Source organism: Hyposmocoma kahamanoa, unplaced genomic scaffold (genome assembly GCF_003589595.1).
Source record: "Hyposmocoma kahamanoa isolate Upper Pololo Valley unplaced genomic scaffold, ASM358959v1 84, whole genome shotgun sequence".
In the NCBI taxonomy this organism is placed as follows: domain Eukaryota; kingdom Metazoa; phylum Arthropoda; class Insecta; order Lepidoptera; family Cosmopterigidae; genus Hyposmocoma; species Hyposmocoma kahamanoa.
Window position 1 is genome coordinate 4,498,933 of NW_020654229.1, and position 24,180 is coordinate 4,523,112.

Genomic DNA, 24,180 nt, shown 5'->3' on the forward strand with positions numbered 1-24,180 from the left:
TTACAACGTTCGTAAATCGTCAACTTCCATTATTCCAACTTCAAGTTGACTTACGTAATTTCAAAATCTCGTTACAGTAATCAAATTATTTTAAAATGGCTTAAACACAGAAATGTTTTTCTTTTTATTATTTAATTTTGTTTCTTTCAGGTTTGGACGCTAGTTCCGACCGACATGGCAGTTGGTAAGTTAACCTAATTTGTATTTGTAGATAAAAGTTTTCAATTCTGTTCTAGTCAATATCACTCGCAGGCTGCACTGCTGCTGTGATATTTTGTGTTTCCAATTCAATGTCAATACTGGGAAACGGTTATAGTCTGTCTTTCAAAGATGGATACGGCCTTCGTGGTCGAGTGGCTTGCACATCGGTTTTCATGGTGTCGACATCTCTGAGGTCCCGGGTTCGATTCCCGGCAGGGTCAGTGTAGAAAATTAACTTTGCTATATGGTCTCGGGCCTGGGTGTTTGTGGTACCATCCTCGTTTCCGATTTCCATAACACAAATGATTTAGCTACTTACTTTGGGATGAGTGCAACGTATGTGGTGTTGTCTAATATTTATTATTAAATTCGCTGTAAATCTTCCTGAAAATGAATAAGTAAATAATTTGCAGGGTTGCCAGTTGTAGTAAAATTTTAAATAGTTATTTACAATTTTTGAAAATTCATACATACAATACACTAAATTTATTAAATAATAAATTTATTTAATACCAACAGGAGATATGTTTTAAATTTTCATTTGAATTTAATATGCATAATCAAATCCGTGTAGTTAGTAAAATGTTTACGACAAAAAATTGATTTCGATACTAATAGACCAACTGTCAAAATAAGAATAAAGAATACAATAACGTAATTAGTGATCATTAGAACATCGCGATATTCACAATTTAGACATTTGTGCTAAAATTTTACCGACTTTCACTATCTACCGATAAAATTGTCGACAACAACTACATGACTATTTGAAATTTTAAGAAAACTGGCAACCCTGCAAGATTACCTATCAGTAGTTCGAAATGACACTTTCCCGAAATAACGTTTGGTCGAAATTTCATAACCTCGAAAGTAATTATGAGAGGAAAATGTTTTTTCTTTTGAACCTAACTTAACCTAACCGGACCTAATCGTGTATTTGCGATTAGACATTCAACATATCCTGAAAGAACAATCTGTTTCGCTATAATTCGGTTTTCGGTGTAATGAAAATTCGAACAAACGTTATTTCGGACAAAAAATTTTGGAGTTTGTGATAGGATACCACCCTGTAAATGTCATTTTACTCCGTCTTCAAAAAAGATTATAAGTTAGTCTTTTGAACGTCCATAGGTTGAACGCGCACAACTGGAGCGCGGAAAAAGAAAAGTCTATCGACAATGAACCAACTCCGAGGCTCTATCCTAATTTAAGGAACTTGGGTAAGTTGTATTTTTTTTTTCTCTTCCAAGCATTTTATTTTATTTTCCTTGAGTTTCCATGCGTGTTGGTGTTGCGAAACATGTCTCTAGGTGTACAAGCTATATTCGTATTATTCTCGGGTTCAAATCGGACTTAGTTCACGAACTACATCCGAAGTAATTGAGAGACTGAAGATTAGAAACGTCGTGAAGCGTATCGTCGGCTAATGAAGCTTGCAGCGCTTTTTTTTTTTAAAAAAAAGGGGTGAGAAGACACTGCTATATCGAGGCCGTGCTTCGGACCGAACAGAAAAAGGAGTTTTGAGGCTGTCTAAATTACGGGCACGGTGTATATTAAGAAAATGGGGACAGCGATTAAATGGCACCCTGTATATTAATAGGAAAAATTTTAGTGTATTTACAAATTCGGTGGCGTGACTGTGAGCCGAAAAGGTTGAGGCAAAGGGATGACTTATTTACAAGACTCACAAGAGGATGTGAGGTTTTGGAATTTAGAAATGGGTGAAGGTGATCGAAGGGTTGTCACTGTACGGCCTAAATACACTTAAAATAAATAGTAGAGGAGTGATGATAACAGTTAAAAGAACTAAAACGTGGTATAAAAACAATGTGATATATCGAAAGAACCCTCTTTGCCGTGACGAGAGTCTCCAAAATTAGTCGTTGCACACTTCACACAGAATTACGAACTCGGCCCGTCTCAGGCGAGGCGTTAGTAGGTAAATCCGGAGAAAACTCAGGCAGGCGGTATCCTCCGCCGCTCTTTTGAAAATAATTAGCACATTAATAGCTTCGCTGAAGAAAAACTGCAAGCAGAAATCCAACGTTTCTCGTCGTCGTTCTCCCAAAAAACCACCCACTTTTCTTTTTGAATTTCTTTTTAAAAAATTGACAGAGTCACACGGTCGCGACGGGATCTCTTATGAAAAATAAAAGCGTCTCCAAAAAGTTGGTAACACGCGCAGTAGTAATGCTGCAAGGTGTTCTGACCCTGTGCTCTAGTTCTCCGTTTGACATCCGTCGGAAACAATTACAGTCAAATAAGTAACACTCGACCTAATTAAATAATCTATTAATCTGTACAATTCCCAAAATAACTCTACAGATGGCGTTGTATAGTCGATCATTATACCACAATACTGCACTAGATGGCGCTGGCGGTATGAAAATAGCAATAATGCCGCATAATAAGCTGTAAATAATGTAGAATCTTTATATTGTACCCTACATAAGCAAGTCGTCGTTTAGTTTCGACTGCGAGAACGCATCCACGTGTCTTTGGCACGTGCTTGGAAATTACACTATTGACGTTGACTGCCGAAAGTATGGAAATAACGGGGAAACAATTTTGAATTCCTGGTCTTCATTACAATAAAAGACAAATGGGATTTCCTCCCTTTTTTACGTTTCCGTACTTTTTTACCTGAAATAGAGCTACTCCAATCATTGCATTTTTTTTTTTTTTTTAAAGAATATAATAATAATAATAATAACGCACACACTCAACATAGCCCCGCACTAGGGAAACCCTGTGTCGCGGGTGCCATGGGCACACACATAGACAACCACAAATTACACCCAAACTCACGAGAGAAATAAATGTAGGTCATACAAATATTTCTCCCGGCCCGGGAATCGAACCTGGGACCTCTGCGTGGCAGTCCGGCATGGTAACCGTTCGACCACGGAGGCAGTTCATAATAAATAATAAATAATAAAGTAAAGTTTTGATTTCTATCTAGTTTTGATTTTTCATAGAAATTAGTACCACTTGAACTCTGTTTTTTCGGCATGTGTACAACATTACAGTGTACTGAACGGAATATAATAATGAGAGTAGAAACCTATTCTGTTGCAGATAAGGAGATACCCATCACGACTGAACGGCGGGCCAGCTGGTAAGTGACATAACCTCATGATTAATGACCACGTTGCCGAGGGTGTGTTATGTTCGCATAGGGTGTTTCTTTATGTCTTTTAGTACAGTTATCTTGCATGAAAGACATAAAACTACTTATGTAGAATTTTTAGGTATGTATTCAACATTTCATAAAGTATTACATGTTCATAATCTCAGTACAGAGTACTAAAAAACCGACCTCAAAAGTACGTGGAATTACGTCTATTTGCCAAGTTTTATTGAAATATCCCCTAGTTCGCCAAAGTACGGGACTTGACACAGGAGATTATAAAAATCGGTTCCCACTACTCAAAGTATATTGAGAGAAAAACGCCTTGAATTGGAGAAATAGCAAAGTCAACCATTAAAATAATTGCTCCTTAAGTAAAATAAAAATGAATCGTCATGCGTGAACAGCCACCCTTCGAGGTGGATAATTTTCTTCAAAATGAAATGGGACCACTATGGAAGTACCCCCTTTCCAATAAAAAAGAGTCATGAAAATCGATTTACAAATACCGGAGTTATCTCGTAACATACATGCAAAAAAAAACATACAGTCGAATTGAGAACCTCCTCCTTTTTTGAAGTCGTTTAAAAATTGCCCAGTATTTCCGAAAATGATTTATGTATTTACATCAATACCTACTATTTTCCTTTGTGTGTGTATTTTTGGCGAGAAATTGTAAAGGTATGAGGTGGTATAACAATTTATTTTTTATATTGCTCATCAAACACAACATTATCAAAGAATAGTTATCTTTTTATTTCAAGTAAAATAGCTTAGTAGTTTTTGAATAATCTTAATTTTTGTGAGCATCTGCAAATATTCTCTTGCGCCGCCATTGTATCGAAAACATAACACGATAATTTATTTATTTATTTATTAAGGTACATCCACAGAATATGTATTACACATCCCTAAAATATTTAAATAATCATTTTAATTTCTAATACATATCCCCTTAAGGAATGTAGAACATTCATAAATTATTTGTCACATTAATAAACAATTTGAATTTGAAATAATGTAATGCTATGAAAGGATTTGCCAATCGACGTAAGGTATTTGCCCAGGATACGCCAGATGTCCAGAAAAGGTACGTTGAGCATACCCTCCTTTCGTGCACCTCATGATGATATCATGGGTGGAGAGACACGGCGTGAGAACTAAGTCCAAACTCATTGCACCACGATTTCGTTTAACTAAGGTAAACGATTCTTTTATGGGGAACTGTCTTTAGCAGCAGTAGAGCTCTTTGTGAAAGAGTTCGTCGAGGGAAGTACTGCCACCTTACCTATTTCTGCCGCCAAGCAGTAATGGTCACATTACTGTGTTCCGGTTGTGAAGGGTAAGGGTGCTGGTGAAATTACAGGCACATGGGACTTGTCAACTTTATGTCTCAGGGTGACGGGCGCAGTGGCAGTGCCTCTTAGATCTTTGCGATTTAAAGCTCTGTGTGGTACTGCAACTGTTATGGACCGGCGTGTAGCTTACCATCAACCGCACGACTTAGTCCCGTCACTTGATATTATAAAAAAATTAAAAACCTCTGTAATAGATTTCTGTAATAGATGATGGCGCTACGACTAAAAAGTCGTTGAAAGACCAAGTACAAAGACACGACGCAAGCACATAGAAAAATTCGTGAGGTCCGTTGGTTCGATCCGTGGCTTAGCTGGTATAGCGTCTGGCACGGTATGCAAGAAGACGTCGGTTCGAATCCGACCGGATCGAAGGAATTTTTTCTGAGTGTTTTTTCTGAGTGTTCGATCTTTGTATTAATAATTATAACAAACTAGTGGAGTAATTTCACAAAAAAATAATTGAATATCAATTCAATAAAAATTTAATTAATTAAAAACCTGCAACTGTAAAAATAAAAAACGTTTTTACAATAACATTCCGGAGTATAAGTTAAGATTATCGTTTCCTAAGTTTAAAACTTACATTAAAAGTATTTTAATTGAAAAGACATATTACGAAATTGAAGATTAGAACAGTACATTTAAGTTTATTTCAAAAGAACAATCCCTAGGAGTTTCTTGCTAGTTCTTCTCAGGGAGCTCAGCGTAGTGAACGAGCAGTAACTCAAAAAATGACGTTTTCAAGTGTAAAAATGTTACCTATGGAATAAATGATTGTTTGACTTTGACATTTCAGGCGTATTGTCTTCTAACATGCAGTCTCCTGAACACATTAAACATTCGTTCCCCAGGTTGACAACCAAACCTCTCCGCAAGCCCCTGTCGACAAACCCTGAGGCTGTGGAGAACTCGGTTAGGGAGCTAGGTGTTCGGTCGGGATCCGACAGGTCGCATGATAAGGAGAATGTTGATACATTATCTGGTAAGTTATAGCAGTAAGGGAAAAATATTGATCTTTTTTAACCGACTTTATTAAAGATGGTGGTGTGATTGTTTGCCAAATACAGGTGACAAAAAATCACTGTCCATTTTTTTTCCTGTACATAAGATTCAGTAATAGAGAACATTAGTGAAATAAAACAAAAAAATTCCCCGTTTTTTCATGTTAATATTTTCCAATAATTTCTAACGCGTGGCGATCTCAGAATATTAAATAAAATAGAGCGATCTGATCTGAGACCGCCCAGTGCCCCACACCGTTTTTGTTGCCATAGCAACGGCGTTTGCTAATCATCGGGTGTCAGTATTGTTCATAATTTTTCGGAAAACTTTGAGACGTCGTAACTTATTTATGTGTTAAGTATTTGAAAAAATACCACGTATCCACCACACAATAAACATGTAACCATGTATTTTTTATCTCCATTATACAGTATACTCCTCTAAAACGGTTAGTGGTTTTTTTTATCACCCTGTATATCAAATATATTAGTTATTCTGCGAAAATCTAGTTGCTATGGCAGTTGAGTCTCAACAGAGTGTCGGTGGAATGGCAGTGATGGCATTCGTTGATTCAATCACTAACAATCGATTTTACCTTACTGTCTTGGAATTACTATGCATACCTTAATTTTTACCTCGTTTAATCAGCCATTTGGTTTTCAAATGAAATGTAGTTTTTAGATTGGATGGCGCTACGGCTAAAAAGTCGTTGAAAAAACCAAATACGAAGATCCGACAAACAAGCACATAGAGAAAGTCGTGAGGTCAGTTGGTTCGTTCTGTGGCTTATTTGGCACAGCGTCTGCCACGGTATGCTAGAAGACGTTGGTTCGAATCCGGCCGGATCGAAGGAATTTTTTCTCTATTAATAATTATACATATGAATAGCTAATGTGACGGTTGCTATTCCATCATGTTAAGTAGGCTATACACGGACCCCCGGCGTTCATTACACAGACCCCGGGCGTTTATTTCACGGATCCCTTATGAGTCCAGGATGGCTCAAACCTTCTTTTTAGACGAGACCGGTGCTTAGCAGTGGCACGTATAGTGGATTCATGATGACTCCATCAACAATTCTATGACCCTAACTTAACCCATCCTTTTCCAAGGCGACCCGTCTACTTCAGAGCAAAAGCAACTCTGCTGCCATCGCCTGAACCGCCAACCGGCTTGCGCGAGTTGCGAGAGGATCTCTCAGCTCTCCAGTGTCCTTGGTATTCCTGTGCTTCCTTAATCCTTTCCTAATATTTAGTTTAGCAGCAGTAGAGCTTTTGAAAGAGTTCGCCCAGGGAAGTAATGCCACCTTATCTATTTCTGCCGCCAAGCAGTAATATGAGCATACTGTGTTTTTAGGTTGTAAAAGGTGAAATTACAGGCACATGGGACTTGTCAACGAGTGACGGGCGCAATGGCAGTGCCCCTCAGATCTTGGCCATTGAATGTTCTTGAGTCGCACTGCAACTGTTATGGACAAGCGTGTAGTTTACTATCAGGCACACGCTTTGTTCGCCCCGTCACTTAGTATTATAAAATATAAATAAAAATATCTAACCATTATAATGACATTACAAAATAAGCTATTTCCGTTGATAAAGGAATAAATTTATTTTGCTTTGGTAACCACCGAAACATTCTTGTCATTATAAAACCAGAATACACTGTACATCCAATACAGTACAGTGCAGTAATGCGCTGATGTACTTTCTGAAGTATTAATTTATTGTTTCAGTGACAGAAGAAGAACACGTGGCTCCCCGAGATCTACCACCGCACCCTACGGGGGTGAAGCTCACTAGACCCGGGTATTATACCATACCATCGTTAGACGAAATGATAAGTAAGTATGTGATATAAATAATAGCAATAATTTTATTTTTATTATTAAGGTTGACTGGAAGAAATTGCATCTTAGCAATAAGACCGCTTGTTGTACACTAGTTTACTCTGTGATTTAATAGCATTGGAGCTCCCTGTGAAAGAGTTCGTCCAGGGAAGTACTCTGCCGTCCACTAACTAAAACACGGCGGCTAAGGGGGTCTCCTCTCGATCTCCGTCTGACGTCCGTCCGAAACAATTACTGCCAAATAAGCCTTGACCAAATGAAAAGACGCCTGATGCGAATGAAGCTTCAAACTTGATACATGTCTTTTAATTTTGTCGAATATTATTTGTTATTTGACAGTAATTGTTTCGGACGGATGTCGGACGGAGATCGCGAGTAGACCCCAAGTAGCAAATGGTCAAATATCCGTTTTTAATAGGAAAAGATACAGCACAAAATTCTATTTTATAAACAGTTAATTAGTTAAAAAAAAGTAAATTAGTTAATGTATTCGACTTATCGGAACTGACCTTAACGATGCATAGCTGAAGTATCATTAAACCATTTCAATATTCTAAAACTGGGCTATGGTTTTCTATGATATCTCAAAAAAATATTTTGTCACTTAGTCGAGTCTTAATTAGTGGACGGCAGTACTGCCACCTTACCAGTTTCTGCCGCCAAGAAGTAATGTCACCATTACTGTGTTCCGGTTTTGAAGGGTAAGGGTACTGGTGAAATTACAGACATATGGGACTTGTCAACTTATGTCTCTGGGTGACGGGTGCAGTGGCAACGCCCCTCAGATCTTTGCGATTCAAAGCCCTGAGTGGCACTGCAACTGTTATGGACAGGCGTGTCGCTTACCACCAGGCGCATTTTACAGAGTACATGCGTCCTGATGGATCATGCGTAGTACCACACCTCACGATCGGCCGCAAGAATTATGGCAACGTGTATTACGACTGCGAGATTGATGTCGCCGGTTTAGACCTTGATTCGCTGGGTGAGTTGCATTTTTATACTTCTTAGGTGGCTTCGCACCTTTACAATGAAAGTGACCCAATACCATACAACGGTAGAAAGTTATTTACCTACTACATCGAGTATATAACAGAAATAGACACGAAATAACGGCCACAAATTCCTGGTAGCTCATCAGTGAAAAAATCACAAATCTCTCGCGCCTACCTGTGTGTATGTCTCCGTATATTTCCAAACATATTCGGTATTTATTGTAATAAAGATAATATCTCTAACAATAGCATACTGTTCCATTCGGTGGTGTGGGGAAAAACTGCAAAGCATCTAACTACACAACAAACGGAATCAAATTTCATCGGTAATTAAATATTAAATACGTAATTTTGCAATTTTCGTCCATTATAGCAAAGCTCAAGTTAACTGGTCGATTTGAAGTGAAACAATTGACGACTCTCGTCAATTGTTTCGAATTCGGGCTGGCCAATCGGAGCGCAGTTGTCACAGTAATGATATGGCAGAATAGTTTTCAAACAAATTAAATGACATTTCGACACCAGAAATAGAGTTCTGATTATATACTCGATGATCTATTACTACTACAAATTGTATGGCGCTCTCTGTGTACGCGCAAATGTGTGCTTCAAGTGGTAGGGGACACTGAATGCTCTAGGGGTAACTCCCACAGTCGTATCCGAAACTCATAGTTTCGAGGGATTTCTTTTCAAGAAAGGATAGGCTTGTCGCTTACCATCAGGTGCACGACTTGTTCGTCCCATAGATATAGGGAAAAAAGGGGAGATTTTATCTAATCTCCCCTTTTTTGTGGGCGTGGTTCATGTCGCCTCGACATGCCCAAATGCGCATATTGAGGTGACACGCTTTCAAACATCGCCACAGTGACATGGCGATCGTTGATATAAGATCTCTCGTGAAACATGAAAATGGTTGTAGCAGTATAACTTTGTAAAAATTGGAGTGAAAACAAAAAAAAACTAATGGGATAGCATACCAACGGTTATTTGCATTTTTAACATAAAAAATTAAATACAATGAATAGCGACATCTCTAGCCGGGGCTGGTAGCTGTAAAGGTATTTAATTCTGATTCTTCTTTCACAGTGCACTTCCTAAACAAAGAGGTTACCATATATCCTGATGACTCGGAGAAGCCTGAAGTCGGACAAGGCCTGAACCGACGGGCCATCGTTACCCTTGACCGCATATGGCCACGGGACAAGACTGAGAAGAAACCTATCACGGATCCTGAAAGGTAAGAACATCGATGATTGAACTCCTGTCAATTAATATCTTTGGTTGCAGTGCCACTCAGAGCTTTAAATTGCATATATTTGAGGGGTTCTGTCTCTGCGCCCGTTACCCTGAGACATAAAGTTGACGAAGTAGAAGAAGGTTCGGAGCCTTTGGAAAAACGTCTGAAGTCCCTAACCCACACTGGGCTAGCGTGACGGAACGTACCGTACGCCCTCTGAGCGCTGTACAGTGTCGGCGATACACTCAGCTGTACGCACTTATCGCGTAACCTCGAGCAAGTGACGGAGCCCTGTCGTTGTTACGTGTAAGGTGCGATCAAAAGGACAATATATTTCTGTTCCAGATTATTAGCGATGGACTACGAAGGCAAATTGCGAAGAGTGTGCGATAAGCACGACACGAAATTCATCGAGTATCGGCCTCAGACCGGCAGTTGGGTGTTTCGAGTGAGTTTGTTTATTACTTACTTTTAACTTACTTACTATTAAAAAAAATGTTTTCATGAAAGCCGTGTTTTCATTATACAAGTGCTCTCGAACCGAGTGTCGTATAGGAGTCCACTCAGATTTCAGTTTACATCTTACATGTTCATTGACGTCCTAGTAGCATTGGTTTCCTTGTACAATCAAGATGACGACGACTGATCTACTGCTGCAAGGTATAGGAGTTGTAGCAGATATGGAATTTTTCTTAACATCAAGTGACGGGACGAACAAGCACGACTTGTTAAGCCTGGTGTTAAGCGACACGCCTGTCCATAACAGTTGCAGTGCCACTCAAAACTTTAAATCGCAAAGATCTGCGGGACACTGCCACTGACATAGTTGACAAGTTACATGTGCCTGCAATTATGGAACGCAGTAATGCTGACATTACTGCTTGGCGGTAGAAATAGGTGAGGTAGCAGTCTGGACGAACTTTTTCACAAGGAGCTCTACTGCTTCTATATTTACAATACATATTTAGTTGTGAATAGTTTTTACCCTCGATTTTGGGCGTTAGTAGGTTTTGACCTGATTTAAACCCAGCGTTAACAAGGCGATATACAAATTATTTTTTCTTCATCCTGAAAAGTTGTCAAAATTGAGATAGTACCGGTTGCCAGTTCACAGTCGATATCGTTGGTTTATTCTGTTACTTGTGACCTGGGCACTTAATATGTTCAAAATGTTTAGATAACTCATGCGATCTCCAATTCTTAGGTGGAACACTTCAGTAAGTACAGCCTGACGGACTCTGACGAAGAAGACGAAGTCCCCGAAGTGTTGAAGAGGCAAATCGTCAATCAACAGCTGCAGAAAGCGGCACCACCAGGTAATCATGTCAAGTAATCAATGTCATGATAATAATTTACTTTTCTTGAAAACTGCATTTTCTATAGATTAGGAAACTAAAAATGATAGTCATCATAGCATAGGTTTAAGCTTCTGTATTATAGTATCTATACTATATAGTATATTATAGTATATTATTATTGTAAGGGTACGTATAGATCTGGCGAATGCGTCTCGCGAGCTGCACACGTGCATTACGTAGTGCAATCTGTTCGCGTGCCGGTCACGCGCCACATATGTATATCAACATGTATTTAACTACACACATGCAGCACGCCTGCAGCGCGCATGCTGCGCATAAGCAGCGCTTTCGCCAAATCTGTACGCACCCTAATATGTCGTTATTGGGATAAAAAGATTTGTTTTTCCCACAGCTCCCCCAAAGCCCCCCACAACATTGCAACCAGGTCTATCCGGGCTAGGGGGCCTGGCGACCCTGTCGTCGCCTATGACCAACACCAGTGGCCTTCTAAGTGGTCCTCTGGTACCTGGTTTCGGCCACGAAGACAGTTTGTTGGCCATGCATCATACTTCTCTTAATTTGCTCAATGGAGCTGGAAAAGGTAATGAACTTTCTAAACAATAATTGAAAACGCCTATTGGGCCTTGCTAAATTACAAAATAGATAACAAAAATTAAACAATGTGCAAAGTATTAGGCTGCAGAATGAATTCTAAGGTAAATGCGCACTGACTTCTCATACTAGAATGCGCGTTCGCGTGCGGGTGCGTGTGCGCTACCTGTGTGGCGGGCTTAAACAGCTCCAATCTCCTTTCCCTCCATCGAGTGGCGTGATGTTGCCGGGCACGCCCACTAAACTAGGATTTTCTTCTAATAATACTGTAAATTTTATTTAAATTTACAACTGTAATAAATTTGTTTGTTTTTAGTACATGATAATTTACTATATTTCTTTTTTAACCTCATTGAGGGATTACTTAGAAATATTATGCGTACAACGTAAAATACAAAAGAACATCTCGCTTCCCTATGACACACCACACATATGGAACACCATGCAGTACAGTGTTAAAGGCCTTGTTAAAAATTAAGAAAAAAAACAACAACTCACGCTTAACTAAAAAATTTACTATGCCAAAATTGCTTTCACAAAAAAGACTATATAGTTCCTTAGACAATTTCCTTGTATCTTGTGGATATTTTCGGATTTCCCCGTGCTGTCCCATTTGAAAAAAAAAATTGGTTCATTCAGTTTTTTTTTTCCAATCGTGTCCTCTCAATTCGGTTTAGTGTGCGACTTGTCGTATTACGGGCTAATGTTTTCATTTACAACATTACAAAATGTGGTTAATTATAAAAATTTGTTACAGCTTTTGAAATGGACACCACGGAAGACAATACAGAATCCCAAAGCATGTACCAAGACAGTCACAGAGGTAAAACATTCTTATTATTGCAAAATTTCCGTACTAGCTTTTATTTTGATCCTTAGTTGCCAAACTTTCTTGCCCGGCAAGTTAAAAAAATTCAACGCCCACCACCAAAAAAAATAATTGAAAACACGTAATATTTTATATTAACACAAAAAATCACAAGGCAAAAAAAAATTATGTAATAATAATAATACTTATAATGCGGGAAATCTCCCACCTTACCGCTCCACGCATAGTGACTCCACCTGTGAAGGAAGGGAAGAACCTTCGGCTCCCGTCGTGACTCGCCGCCAATGAGGGAGTAAAGAAAAACATGGCGCGAGCACGCGTTTTACCAGCACGTTATAAAGAATAACTTCGAACTATCGAATCTACCGATATTAAATTGTTCGTAGTAAGTGCCAAAAATTCAATAAATAGTAAAGTTGCAAATTGACATTGAACTTTTTTCTCCTACAAAGCCACGGGAACAAAAACAATGATGGAAACCATTGACTTACAATTATATGGACGTCGGGTCCTCGCTAAAAAGTGTTCGAACTTATAGGGCGTTAAAATCGTATACAGAGCGTCATTCACGCTTTAGTCTTCGTTTGTTTCGACTGACAGCGAAGCAAGCAAAATTAGACAGTACTGCGATGACATTACAATTTAAATTCAACGTTTTAGCTTTTTCATATTCCTTTACATGGCACTACGTTTAAATAAGTTGACTTGGGACATTTTTTTCGTGGTTTTTGTATTAGACCCGTCCTCCATTTATTTGTAAGTCAATGATGGAAACACACATCATAAAATCACGGAAACACACAACATAACCATCACATACTTTATTTCAGAAAAAGTTTCCATAATTTGTTAGTAAGACTTGTAACTATGTTAGTAGGTATTTGTTTAAATTACATTACATTTTAATTACATCACATAATATGCAATTACTTAATTTAAATTGCATCTATGACTCTTTGTATTAGATGCCATAGCCAGGTACTATCAAACCGGGTCAGGAGTGTTATCAATATGCTGTTCCGGCTCACGGTGCAGAAAAGAAGCGGCCTTCTTACGCATTATAGCGGGAAAGAGATCATTCCTGACGCGCTGCAGTGCCGTGGTAGCCGCAACAGCATCCTGAACGCATTGTTAAACCATTTAAACCAGTTATTTACCACACACAGTTATACGTACAGAACATAATAATATAACAATATTGTGGGAAAAAGATCAGTGCGTGGAAGGAACAGGCTCAGTATAATCCTTGTGGCTGTATTTTTTATTTTATTTATTGTATTTATTACATTGAAAAGTATTAAAAAACAAAACATTCCAGTATAACATAAACTTAACTAAGTTTTTCTGTATACCGCTCATTCGTCGTACAAAAATATTTCTATGTGTAGTGTGCGCGTTCGTACTCCTTCGTGTTGACATTTCGTGGTGTGCGTGAGTTCGGTAATATACGGTGTCAATAAACTTAAAATTTTGTACATCCTACTGTTGAACACGGATATAATATACTAATTGTAATATAATATAATATAATATAATATAATATAATATAATATAATATAATATAATATAATATAATATAATATAATATAATATAATATAGTACAATATAAAATAATAAGTGTAATAAAAACTTTTTCGTAAGTATTATATGGAGTTAGTATGCATAATATTGTTAATTAAAGTTGAATAGTATAATATTTGTTACATATTAATATAATTACTTTTAATATAAATTATCATTATTATATATATTATTACGTATTTTTTTTTAAAAGTACTTTTTTAATCTAGGTTTGATATTTTTATAATTTAATGATACTTTTATTTCTTCAGGAATTTCGTTGAATAAACAAGGTATTATATGTTTTAAACTATTTTTACCATAATTATTTCGATAAGGCGGTATGCCTCGCGGTACTGATTTTCAGCCTGACCTTGTTGACACATCGTTTTTCAACATAATCCAATTCAACTACACCATCGCTACGTTAAACATCGAATATTAATAATTATATTGGTTGAAATTATTAATAACATGTAATTAATTAATTCAAACAAAAAAAGATGGTATGACTATGACTATGTACGACTAATTTACATGTAATGAACAATATTAATATTATCGAGTTCTTAGGTTTTCACTTCTTAATATTAGATATAACTGGTTGAAGACTGTACCACCTCAGTCAACCGTGACCATGGGACCTGTAAAGGGCCCGAAACGTCGGTTTGTTTGAAAAAACAAATATACGCGATTTAAATCCGGGAAAATAGTTTGATTTCCAATAATAATATTATTAAAAAATATATATAAACCGGACAATATTCTCAGTTAAACTTACCCTGTCTCGCTGTCTCCTCTGTTTCTAAACTAATAAGAAGAAGGGAAAAAGTTAACTTTCAGGGCTGTTATACTGTAGACGCAGGGTATTGTAAGCTCGTTTCACCACAGACTACTGGAGTAAAATGATGTGCAATAAACCATATACAGGCTGTATATTTGAAAGTGACACATATTCATACATGTCATAGTACATCATGTTACAACTTAACATAGACTAAAATAAAATTAGGATATAGGATAGAACAAAAAATAAATCAACTAATTTGTTTTGGAGTACATAGGAATAAACCGGTTCCCTTTACGCTTGATTTTGAGTGCAATCGGAATACTACCAAGCGAGCGCCGAGTGAGACAGCAACAATAACAATGATTTCACATTTCCCTTCCTACTTTTTCGGGCGTAGGACCACAAAGCACCTCTTTTCTTTAGAAAATAAAAACTAAGTTACTCACCTACGCATATTTGTGTTATGATGAAAAAGCTGTTATCGAAATGATTACGTTTTAGCTTATGCTAATTATTTTTTACTCCTGAACTATCGTCGAAATGTTTTACGTACTAAAAAAGTTAATTTTATGATTTAGTAACTAGTTATCATTTAATAAGACTTGAGGTTTTTGACGTAATTAAAAATGTGAAATCAAATTATTTACAATGATTGATTTTTTAGTTATTTACGTGGTACGGGGCAAGTGTTCAAAATGTCCACCGTTTTCCACAATGCATAGTCTAGCAAGTCGTAGTAAATTTTGTTTTAAATTGTTTAACACAAACACATTTTGTCTCACAGTATAAAATGCTGAGATAATCCTCTCATGCAACACTTTGACACTGTTCACCTCCTCCAAACATTTCAATAGCTCGCTTCCTACTATCACCACTTATTGCGTAAAGTCGCACCATCTCAGTCAATTCGACGTTAGAATAAATATCCATTTGCGCGGGCGAGAGGCACGGCCATCGGGCGAGCGGAAGTACAAATAGTTTCCGTGTCTTCGCTAGGCCAAGGTCGTGCGTGCACTGTCTCTGTAAACAGCGATTTCGCATATGCGCCCGCGCCCCCACTCCCGACTTGTGCTTTGATTTTCGCCGCCGTGCTGCTGCTGGCCGTTGCGTCGGAGCAATAATAGTGATGTGCATATAGATTTCGATAACTAATGTTGTTCACAAATAGTAGTCAATAAAATTTTATTTTTTTTAAGTTTAAGTTCATTAGTTTATTATTTCTTTGGGTTCAGAATCAGGAATATAACGCACTCTATAAGTATGTCCCACTTTCAAATACACGGCCTGTATAGTGTAATAGTATATGCAGTGTAGTTTACGTCACCGAAAATCTAGTAAATTTGAAATTAAATTTCGCACATAAATTCCGCAAACTCAGAGGTGCGAGGCCGGATTCGAACCCGCGATCCTCAATTGAGAGGCAGTAGGTCAAACCATTGGGCTACCACAGCTTTGTGCATATCACAAACATATAAATGTTTTTTTTTTCAGCGTTTGGAGTGAAAAGCCCAACGAGCGAGTTGGCCCGGTTGGAGCACCGACAGAGCCACAACGTTCAGCTCATGAAGGCTTCGTTGTACGCTGATGCAGGTAATTTACTAACAAGGGTCTATTAGAAACCCGAAACCGAAGACTGAGGGGCTTTAATAACTCGAGTTTTGTATTTCATCACATTTGCGACAAAATAAATACAATGTTCATCTCTTGTATGAAGAATATGGTTCACAAAACAACAATTATGGATTTTGCAAATGGCGGGTTTTGTGTTTTATATATATATATATATATATATAAAACACATTGTTGTGTGTGTGTGTGTGTGTGTGTGTGTGTGTGTGTGTGTGTGTGTGTGCGCGTGTGCGTGTGCGTGTGTGTGTGTGTGTGTGTGTCTGTGTCTGTGTGGGTGGGGGTGTGTGTGCGTGCGTGTGTGTGTGTGTGTGTGTTTGTGTGTGTGTGTGTGGGTTTGTATACATATATACAGTGGTGGTCACATAATTAAAGACACCCTTGATGTTGACCACATACAACAAATTAAATGATATTTAGAGACCCAAGATAGGTATCAATTCCATTTTAATAGTCATTTTACATACACTGACATCATATATTTTTTAAAATGAGAACAGTATCAAAGTTTAACTAAAAAGAGTTTACATAGTTCCTGTTTCAAATATCATTCAAACTTTTTCGATACATTAGCTGCTGGCCATCTAATTAAAGACAGTGCGTATTTCGTGTTCTAAACTTGAAATAAAAAATAAAAAAGAGCACTGATTTTTTCTAATATTGAGCGAATTTTCGTGATACGCAAAATCTCACTCAGTTTTAGCCGTGCTCTAAGTTTATTGTGAAATTTAAATTGAAATATTATGGGAAAAAGCAAAAGTTGCGATCCTTCCAAGGAAGATAATTCTGATTTTTTATGAAAAAGGGGTGGTCATATAGGAAAATTGATATGATGAAAGATATGGTAATGAACGCTATCCGGCATTTGAAGAAATTTAACACTACGGAAAATGTGCCTTGGAAACCTAGACCGCGAAAAACAACCCTGCGAGAAGACACAAGAATATAATTGTTGGCTAAAAAAGACCCTTTCAAAGGATCAGAAGTCATTCGCTTGGAAGTATTTGGTGCAGAGGAATCTAGAGGAGTGTCTGCAAGAACGGTGAGAAGGCGATTATGTGAGGCAAACTTGTTTGGAAGAATTTCTCGGAAGGTACCTCTTTTGAAGAAAGAAAACATCAAAACCAGATTGCTGTTTGCCAAAAAATATGCACATTGGACAGAGCGACAGTGGAAAAATGTGCTTTTTTCTGACGAAACTAAAATAAATATGGTTAACTCTGATGGAAAAGTTTACGTGAGGCGTCCTTCAAAAAAACAAATGGATCCAAAATACACAAAAAAAACTGTTAAACATGGAGGGGGTAGTATCAAAGTTTGGGGATGTTTTTCTGGTCACGGTGTGGGACCTATTAAAAAAATAGAAGGTAACATGGATAAATTTCAATATAAAAATATTTTAGAAAACACCATGTTACCTTATGCCGAGGATCATTTGCCGGTGATATGGACTTTTCAACATGATAATGATCCCAAACACACTTCAGCAGTGGTCAAAGAATTTCTTAGAAGCCAATCAGTAACAGTTTTGGATTGGCCACCGTATAGTCCTGACATTAACCCGATCGAAAACTTGTGGTCCCGTGTGAAGAAAATGGTTGCAAAAAAACGTACAAGTAACGTGCATCAACTATACACGGCATTTAAAGAGGCATGGGAACAGATTTCGATTGAAACTTGCAATAATTTGATTGCTTCTATGCCGAGGCGGTGTCGGGCCGTCATTGCTGCTAAAGGACATGCGACAAAATATTAACAACGTGCTTTTATTTTCTTATTATACATCTGAAACTAATTTTATACTCAAATTCGTTTTAACATTTGTAATATTTTTTTTGCAGTTACATGATTTGTGTGTCTTTAATTAGTTGGCCAAGCTTTTGTATTAGTTTATAACGGTGTAATTAAAGAAACTTAATAAACATTTAAAATACGACATCTTCGTTCTCTTTATTTCATTTCAAACATTTCACGATACCCGTTAGAATAATTTAAATAATATTGCAAGCTCCTATTGCATTATAATAAAAAAATATAGGATAAGTAAACTTTGAAAAAATAATATTCTCTAAGTGTCTTTAATTATGTGTCCACCACTGTATGTATAATATTCGTAGTAGTATGTGCCTCAATTGCAATTAACGTTCCAGTGGTCGCACCCTTGCGCCGAACATAAGCAGTCGTGTGCGGTCGGTGAGTCCGCAACTTTACGCGTTCAGTTTGAGAAGGCAAATTCATATTCTCATGACATTGTGTAGCACATGATAAAAAAGTCTTTTATCTATATAAATGTAAATACAAAAAACATTATTTACTTTTTTTTTTAATTTGTACTTATTAGTTGAACAGTCTATAAAAATTCAAAATTTTAATCATATGATACAAATAACGTTAAAAATCAACAAAATACAAAACAAGATCAAATTTTCTATCTTAATCGTTCATAAATACATTATAATAGATTATTATCGAGATCAATCAATATTGTCATCAATTGCACAATATTGTAGGAACTCTAAAATCACAATTATTTTTGAATGTTTTTTTCATGATGTTCTACGTACGTATTCTTTACGTTACGTTATTCTTATAAACCAAAAAAGGAAAAATACAAAATAAAAAACTTGTAACTTTTTTTTAGAAGCAGGTAGTACGATAACCTACTCATTATCAGTAGCAATGGCTTAACAACATCAAAATCTTCATCTTCTGATTCCGCCTCCTCTGCAAGCCGTTGTGATTCTTCGTAACTCATGTTGTGTCTGCAACAAATAGTGAAATAATAAATAATTTAATATATATTAAATAAAATAATGTAATTTTGTAAGTAATATAGTACAAATAACAGGAAATACTCACCCAGGTTTCAATTTCATTCCATGAATTTTTCCGGAACACGACCGGTCGCGCGCGGAATCTGAGACCGCAAACACAAATAAAGACACATGTGCTCTTGCGACGTATATCACAGGGCTACTAAGGGGAAATACCTCACCCCCTCGAGGATATCACGGTCGCGCAACCGTTTATTGTTCATAGTTTTTGAAAAATGACTAAAATAAGGTCGCTGCGGTCTCTGAGACCCCGTGCTGGTAGATTAAATTTCTGTTTAAAAAACATATTAAGCGAATGTTTTAATTTTGAACTTAAGTAACCTCCTTGCTTGAACTTGAACCTCACCTATTTAGGGAACTATGTCGTGCTACAAAAAAAAATATCCTTACCTACCATGGCTGTAACGGGAAGAAAAAAGGCCCGTGGGTTTTATTCGGGGCATTAGAGTCAAGTTAGCCACCGTGCAATAATACTATATACGAGCAAGCGTGATAAAAACGACTTATGTAGGATTTTTAAGTAATATATTCAACATTTCAAAAAGTATTACATACTCATCAAAGTTGCCTTATTTCTATTTACGTTGCTTGCTTATTTACATCAAAACCTACTATTTGCCCATGACTGTATTTTTTACGAGAAATTATGATGGTATGACGTGTTAAATATCTTTGAATGTCTCATCAAATAAAACATCATCATAGAATAGTTTTCTTTTTATTTCAAGTAAAATCGTTTAGTAGTAATTGAATAATCCAGATTTTGGTGAGCATCTGCAAATATTCCTTAGCGCCGCCATTATGTGGCGCGAGTCTTCGGGTATAAAGAACGTCAGCTGTCAATAGAGTCTTAAGGGTTAACTAATGAAATATATCTTCTCGTTTTAAATTAACAGAAATGGAAGACGACGTGTCGGTGTCGACGGGCGACCAGCAAGTGCCGCGCGCTGTGCCGCTCGGCATTCTGCAGCGGCCGCCTTCTGCGCAGGCGGTGGAGCAAGACATGCTCACCGAGGAGGTGGTGCCCGTGCTCTCCGAAGGTAGGGACTGCCCTCTTTATAATTATCTGTATGTATTGACGGATAGAGTCACCAATGATAACGTATTGCGGAGGATGCACAAAGGCTTGGACTGAAAACAGTAAAAGGGAGTGATAAATACTCTCTACTGCAACTCATTCTGCAGGGAAATATCCGCAGGGCCGCAGAAGACGTGGTCGTAGAAAAACCACACGGCTTTCTTGCAGAGCGGGTCAACATGAGTAACACACGCAACTTCACAGACCCAAGTTGCCATAATGATAGCCGACGAAGAGAAGAAAATGTAAAGTCTTTTATTCCAATCCATTTTGAACAAAAAGTAAACAAAAGTGTTTGGTTAGAATTCTAAAGCAATCACTTGTAACGATTACATCATTTAAAATATTATTAAGAATGTGTAATAAATGTAATTGCTGTTACTTTTAATTTTGAATAAATGAATAAGTAACGCCGTTATTTGACGATGCGCACGCGCAGTAAATCGAATAAGTCACACTTTCACGTATATTCCAAAGATTTCGACTTGATATCTCATAATTTTTTCCAAGAATATTCATTTGAATAGCGTCGTAAAATCGTATGTGAAAAATGGTAGTCCACAAGAGAGGTTATTTTTCATCTATACAACTATGACTTGTCTATGGTCGCATAAACAAGTCATTATTATTTACTTTATTATTGTTTACTAAGAGACAAACAACTGGTAAGTCCCTCTATGTACTGTTTAACATTACGACATGCATAGACACGGTGGAAAGACACAAAACTAAGTTAATTGTCGAGTGTTTGCGTTATTATTATTAATTAGTTTCATTGTTTCTTTTTTCTTTTCAGAGTTACCGATGAAGCCTCTAATCGTCCGACCTCATACAGTTGTGTTAAAATATCATCGCAAAGTACCACCGTTCAAGCGTACTATAGCAGGTAAATAACATATCTATTTACTCATACAATCCAGGGATTCTTTTATGTCGTTTTTTATAGCTTTCGGAACTAAATTACGGGTAATAATGATGAACGATGGAAATATTGTAAAAGACTTCGTATTGTATCTACCCATTGCCTCTTGTCACCACGCCTGAGGGTCAGTCATAATGTAAATTACATTAGCGTTTATCAAGTGTTAAAACCCGGGCCATTGACCATCTCTGATTGCAGATGATTCCTCGCATCAACATATCGACTGTGAACTGGCAGTCGGTGCTATCTCAATTTTGACAACTTTACAGGTGAAGAAAAAAATTGCTTGCGTCATTTATATAACATCTGGTTTATTAAATAAAAATACGTAGTTTTTATTACACATGTACACTACGTATTTTTATTTAAGACGCTATATAAATTATTTTTTCTTCACCTGTAAAGTTGTCAAAATTGAGATAGTACCCAGTTCACAGTCGATTTGCGACATTGTTTTCTATCCCAACAGCCTGTAATAGAGTATTTTTTTCATATATACCTTTTTAAATTTCATTCTACTTCATAGATCTACTATCAATGTCCTAATAGGTCCTAGCGGGATCCTGTGATCCCTGTCATGGACCTCCACACATATTCTTATAGCCTTTCCTGTGCCACCACTTCATGCCCTCTTATATCCTTAGCACAAGTGGCGGGTCTCATTCTAATTCCGTTACTGATTCGTCATGCTCTATCTTCAGTCTGTCTATACAACAAATACTGTATCTAAGTTAAAGTCTGTTCCATTCCATTTTGAACAAAAAGTAAACAAAACTGTTGGTTAAAACTCTAAAGCAATCGCTCAATAAATGGAATAAGTAACACTTTCACGTATATTTTGAACATTTCGTCTTGATATCTCATCACTTTTTCGAACAATATTCATTTTAATGGCATCGTAAAATCGTATTTGAAAAATGGTAGTCCAAATAATATAATAGCAGGTGATTTTAATTTAAATGTATTAATACTGAAAAAAGAAATCCAAAGATTAAATACGACTTTAAAAAGCTTTAACTGTAATTATGTCATTCGTGAGCCCACTAGAACTAAAGGGAAAAGTGCAACATGCTTAGATAACTTTATAGTAAATTCTGATGTCAACTGTGAAGGTAAAGTTCTCAGAAAATTATCGGATCACAATTCTATTTTGTTAATATATGATATAGTTAAACAAAAATTGAAAAAAAAAGACAATATCAAATATGGAAGATTATTTTCGGAACAAAACTGTAATTATTTTCACTACTTATTTAAAAAGGAACTGGAATCTGTAAAATACAATATTTACTTAAATATTGATTGTAATAAAAAAATTAAGATATTGTCTGAAGCAATATTATTTTGCTATAATATTGCGTTCCCTATTAAAAGATTAACTGTACGCAAAAAGAAACAAAAATTAAATACTAAGGGAATACATACTTCTAAAGATACGTTATCGAAAATGGAAATTCTTCAGGATTTTGCGCCATGTGATAATAGAGAAAGAAAAATAAAAAAGTATAGAAAGATTCTTAGAAAAGTGTTAACAACCGCTATAAAAGTTAATTACTCACACCGTATACATAAAGCCAAAAATAAAATACGAGAAAGTTGGAAAATAATAAATGAACAAGTAAATAAAAAGAGAACTACATTACAAGTGATAGACGAAATAAAGAATGAAGAAGGTACTATTATAAATGACCCAAAAAAGATTGCTGAATTATTTAATAGCTTTTTCTTAAACATAGCGCACAGACTGAGTAGTCATTTAAATATTGATTTAACGAAATGTGATAATTATTTGCGTAATGTTACTAAAACAAACACAAAAATTTCATTTTCAACAATGGACACAAATGACATTAGACGAATTATAATTAAATTAAATGACAAGTACACAAAAGATGTATATGACATGTCTACACATATAATTAAAAAGATAGTTTTGGGGAATGACGATTTATTGAGCTTAATTTGTACAGTTCTAAATTCTTGTATTACCGAAGGTGTTTTTCCAGATATGCTCAAAATAGGGCGTGTGGTTCCTCTTTATAAAAATGGTGATAGATTGATGATTAACAATTATAGGCCTATTTGTGTTCTACCCGTCTTATCGAAAATTTTAGAAGCGACTTTAAAAGATCAAATTGTATCTTATTTCGAAACAAATAATTTATTCACGCTAGCACAATTTGGTTTCAGAAAAATTTTTATGACTATATTATTTTGTTTTGGTTTGTAATTATTAATTATCAGTAATATGTTTATAGACATAAGTTTTTTAGTTTAAGTAACATGTAATTAATTGACGATTTCATGCGTAATTTGTTTGCCTCCGAAATAAACATATTTTGACTTTGACTTTGACTTTGACAAAAATGAGGTTATTTTTCAATTATACAACAGTGACTTGTCTTTGGTTGCATAGTGCTGTACGAAAAAAAAAAACATTCGGTACCTACATTTAATTACAGTTTTTATAATAGTTTAGTAAATCGAATATTTCAATCGCAATCGAACAAGCATCTAAGCGTAATGATTTGAAGGAGGATTTAAAAAATAAGATTTCGGAAATTTTAAATATGGTTATGTTTTACATAGGTTATGTAAGGAAAACCGCTAGTATGACTCAATGGAACAAATCGATTAATTGAATTAATCGATTTGTAGTTGGCATTACAATTGGCCATTGAGTATCTAACCAGAAATAGAGAAGAAATATGGGCCATCCATACCTGGCAACTCATCAGGGAAATGGGCCATATATCACTTTTAAATATCAACTCTCGTTTGCGCTGATAACTGACCCGTGTTTACGTCTCCTTATATTCCAAAAATATTCTGTATTTATTGTAATGAAGATAATATCTCTA

At 36.4% G+C, this 24,180-nt stretch overlaps 1 protein-coding gene across 1 annotated transcript in view; it reads left to right on the forward strand.

The window, feature by feature from the left end:
- Positions 1–24,180, forward strand: part of LOC113234415 (nuclear pore complex protein Nup98-Nup96) — an 83,682-nt gene that overhangs the window by 27,567 nt on the left and 31,935 nt on the right. Inside the window, exons 17-30 of the mRNA XM_026469725.1 lie at positions 151–184; positions 1,333–1,421; positions 3,280–3,319; positions 5,541–5,671; positions 7,424–7,531; positions 8,403–8,522; positions 9,619–9,769; positions 10,115–10,217; positions 10,974–11,085; positions 11,480–11,668; positions 12,437–12,502; positions 16,351–16,449; positions 20,216–20,359; positions 21,194–21,283. Of these exons, the coding sequence (XP_026325510.1) occupies positions 151–184; positions 1,333–1,421; positions 3,280–3,319; positions 5,541–5,671; positions 7,424–7,531; positions 8,403–8,522; positions 9,619–9,769; positions 10,115–10,217; positions 10,974–11,085; positions 11,480–11,668; positions 12,437–12,502; positions 16,351–16,449; positions 20,216–20,359; positions 21,194–21,283 (1,476 nt within the window). The remainder of the gene's footprint in view (positions 1–150; positions 185–1,332; positions 1,422–3,279; positions 3,320–5,540; positions 5,672–7,423; positions 7,532–8,402; positions 8,523–9,618; positions 9,770–10,114; positions 10,218–10,973; positions 11,086–11,479; positions 11,669–12,436; positions 12,503–16,350; positions 16,450–20,215; positions 20,360–21,193; positions 21,284–24,180) is intronic.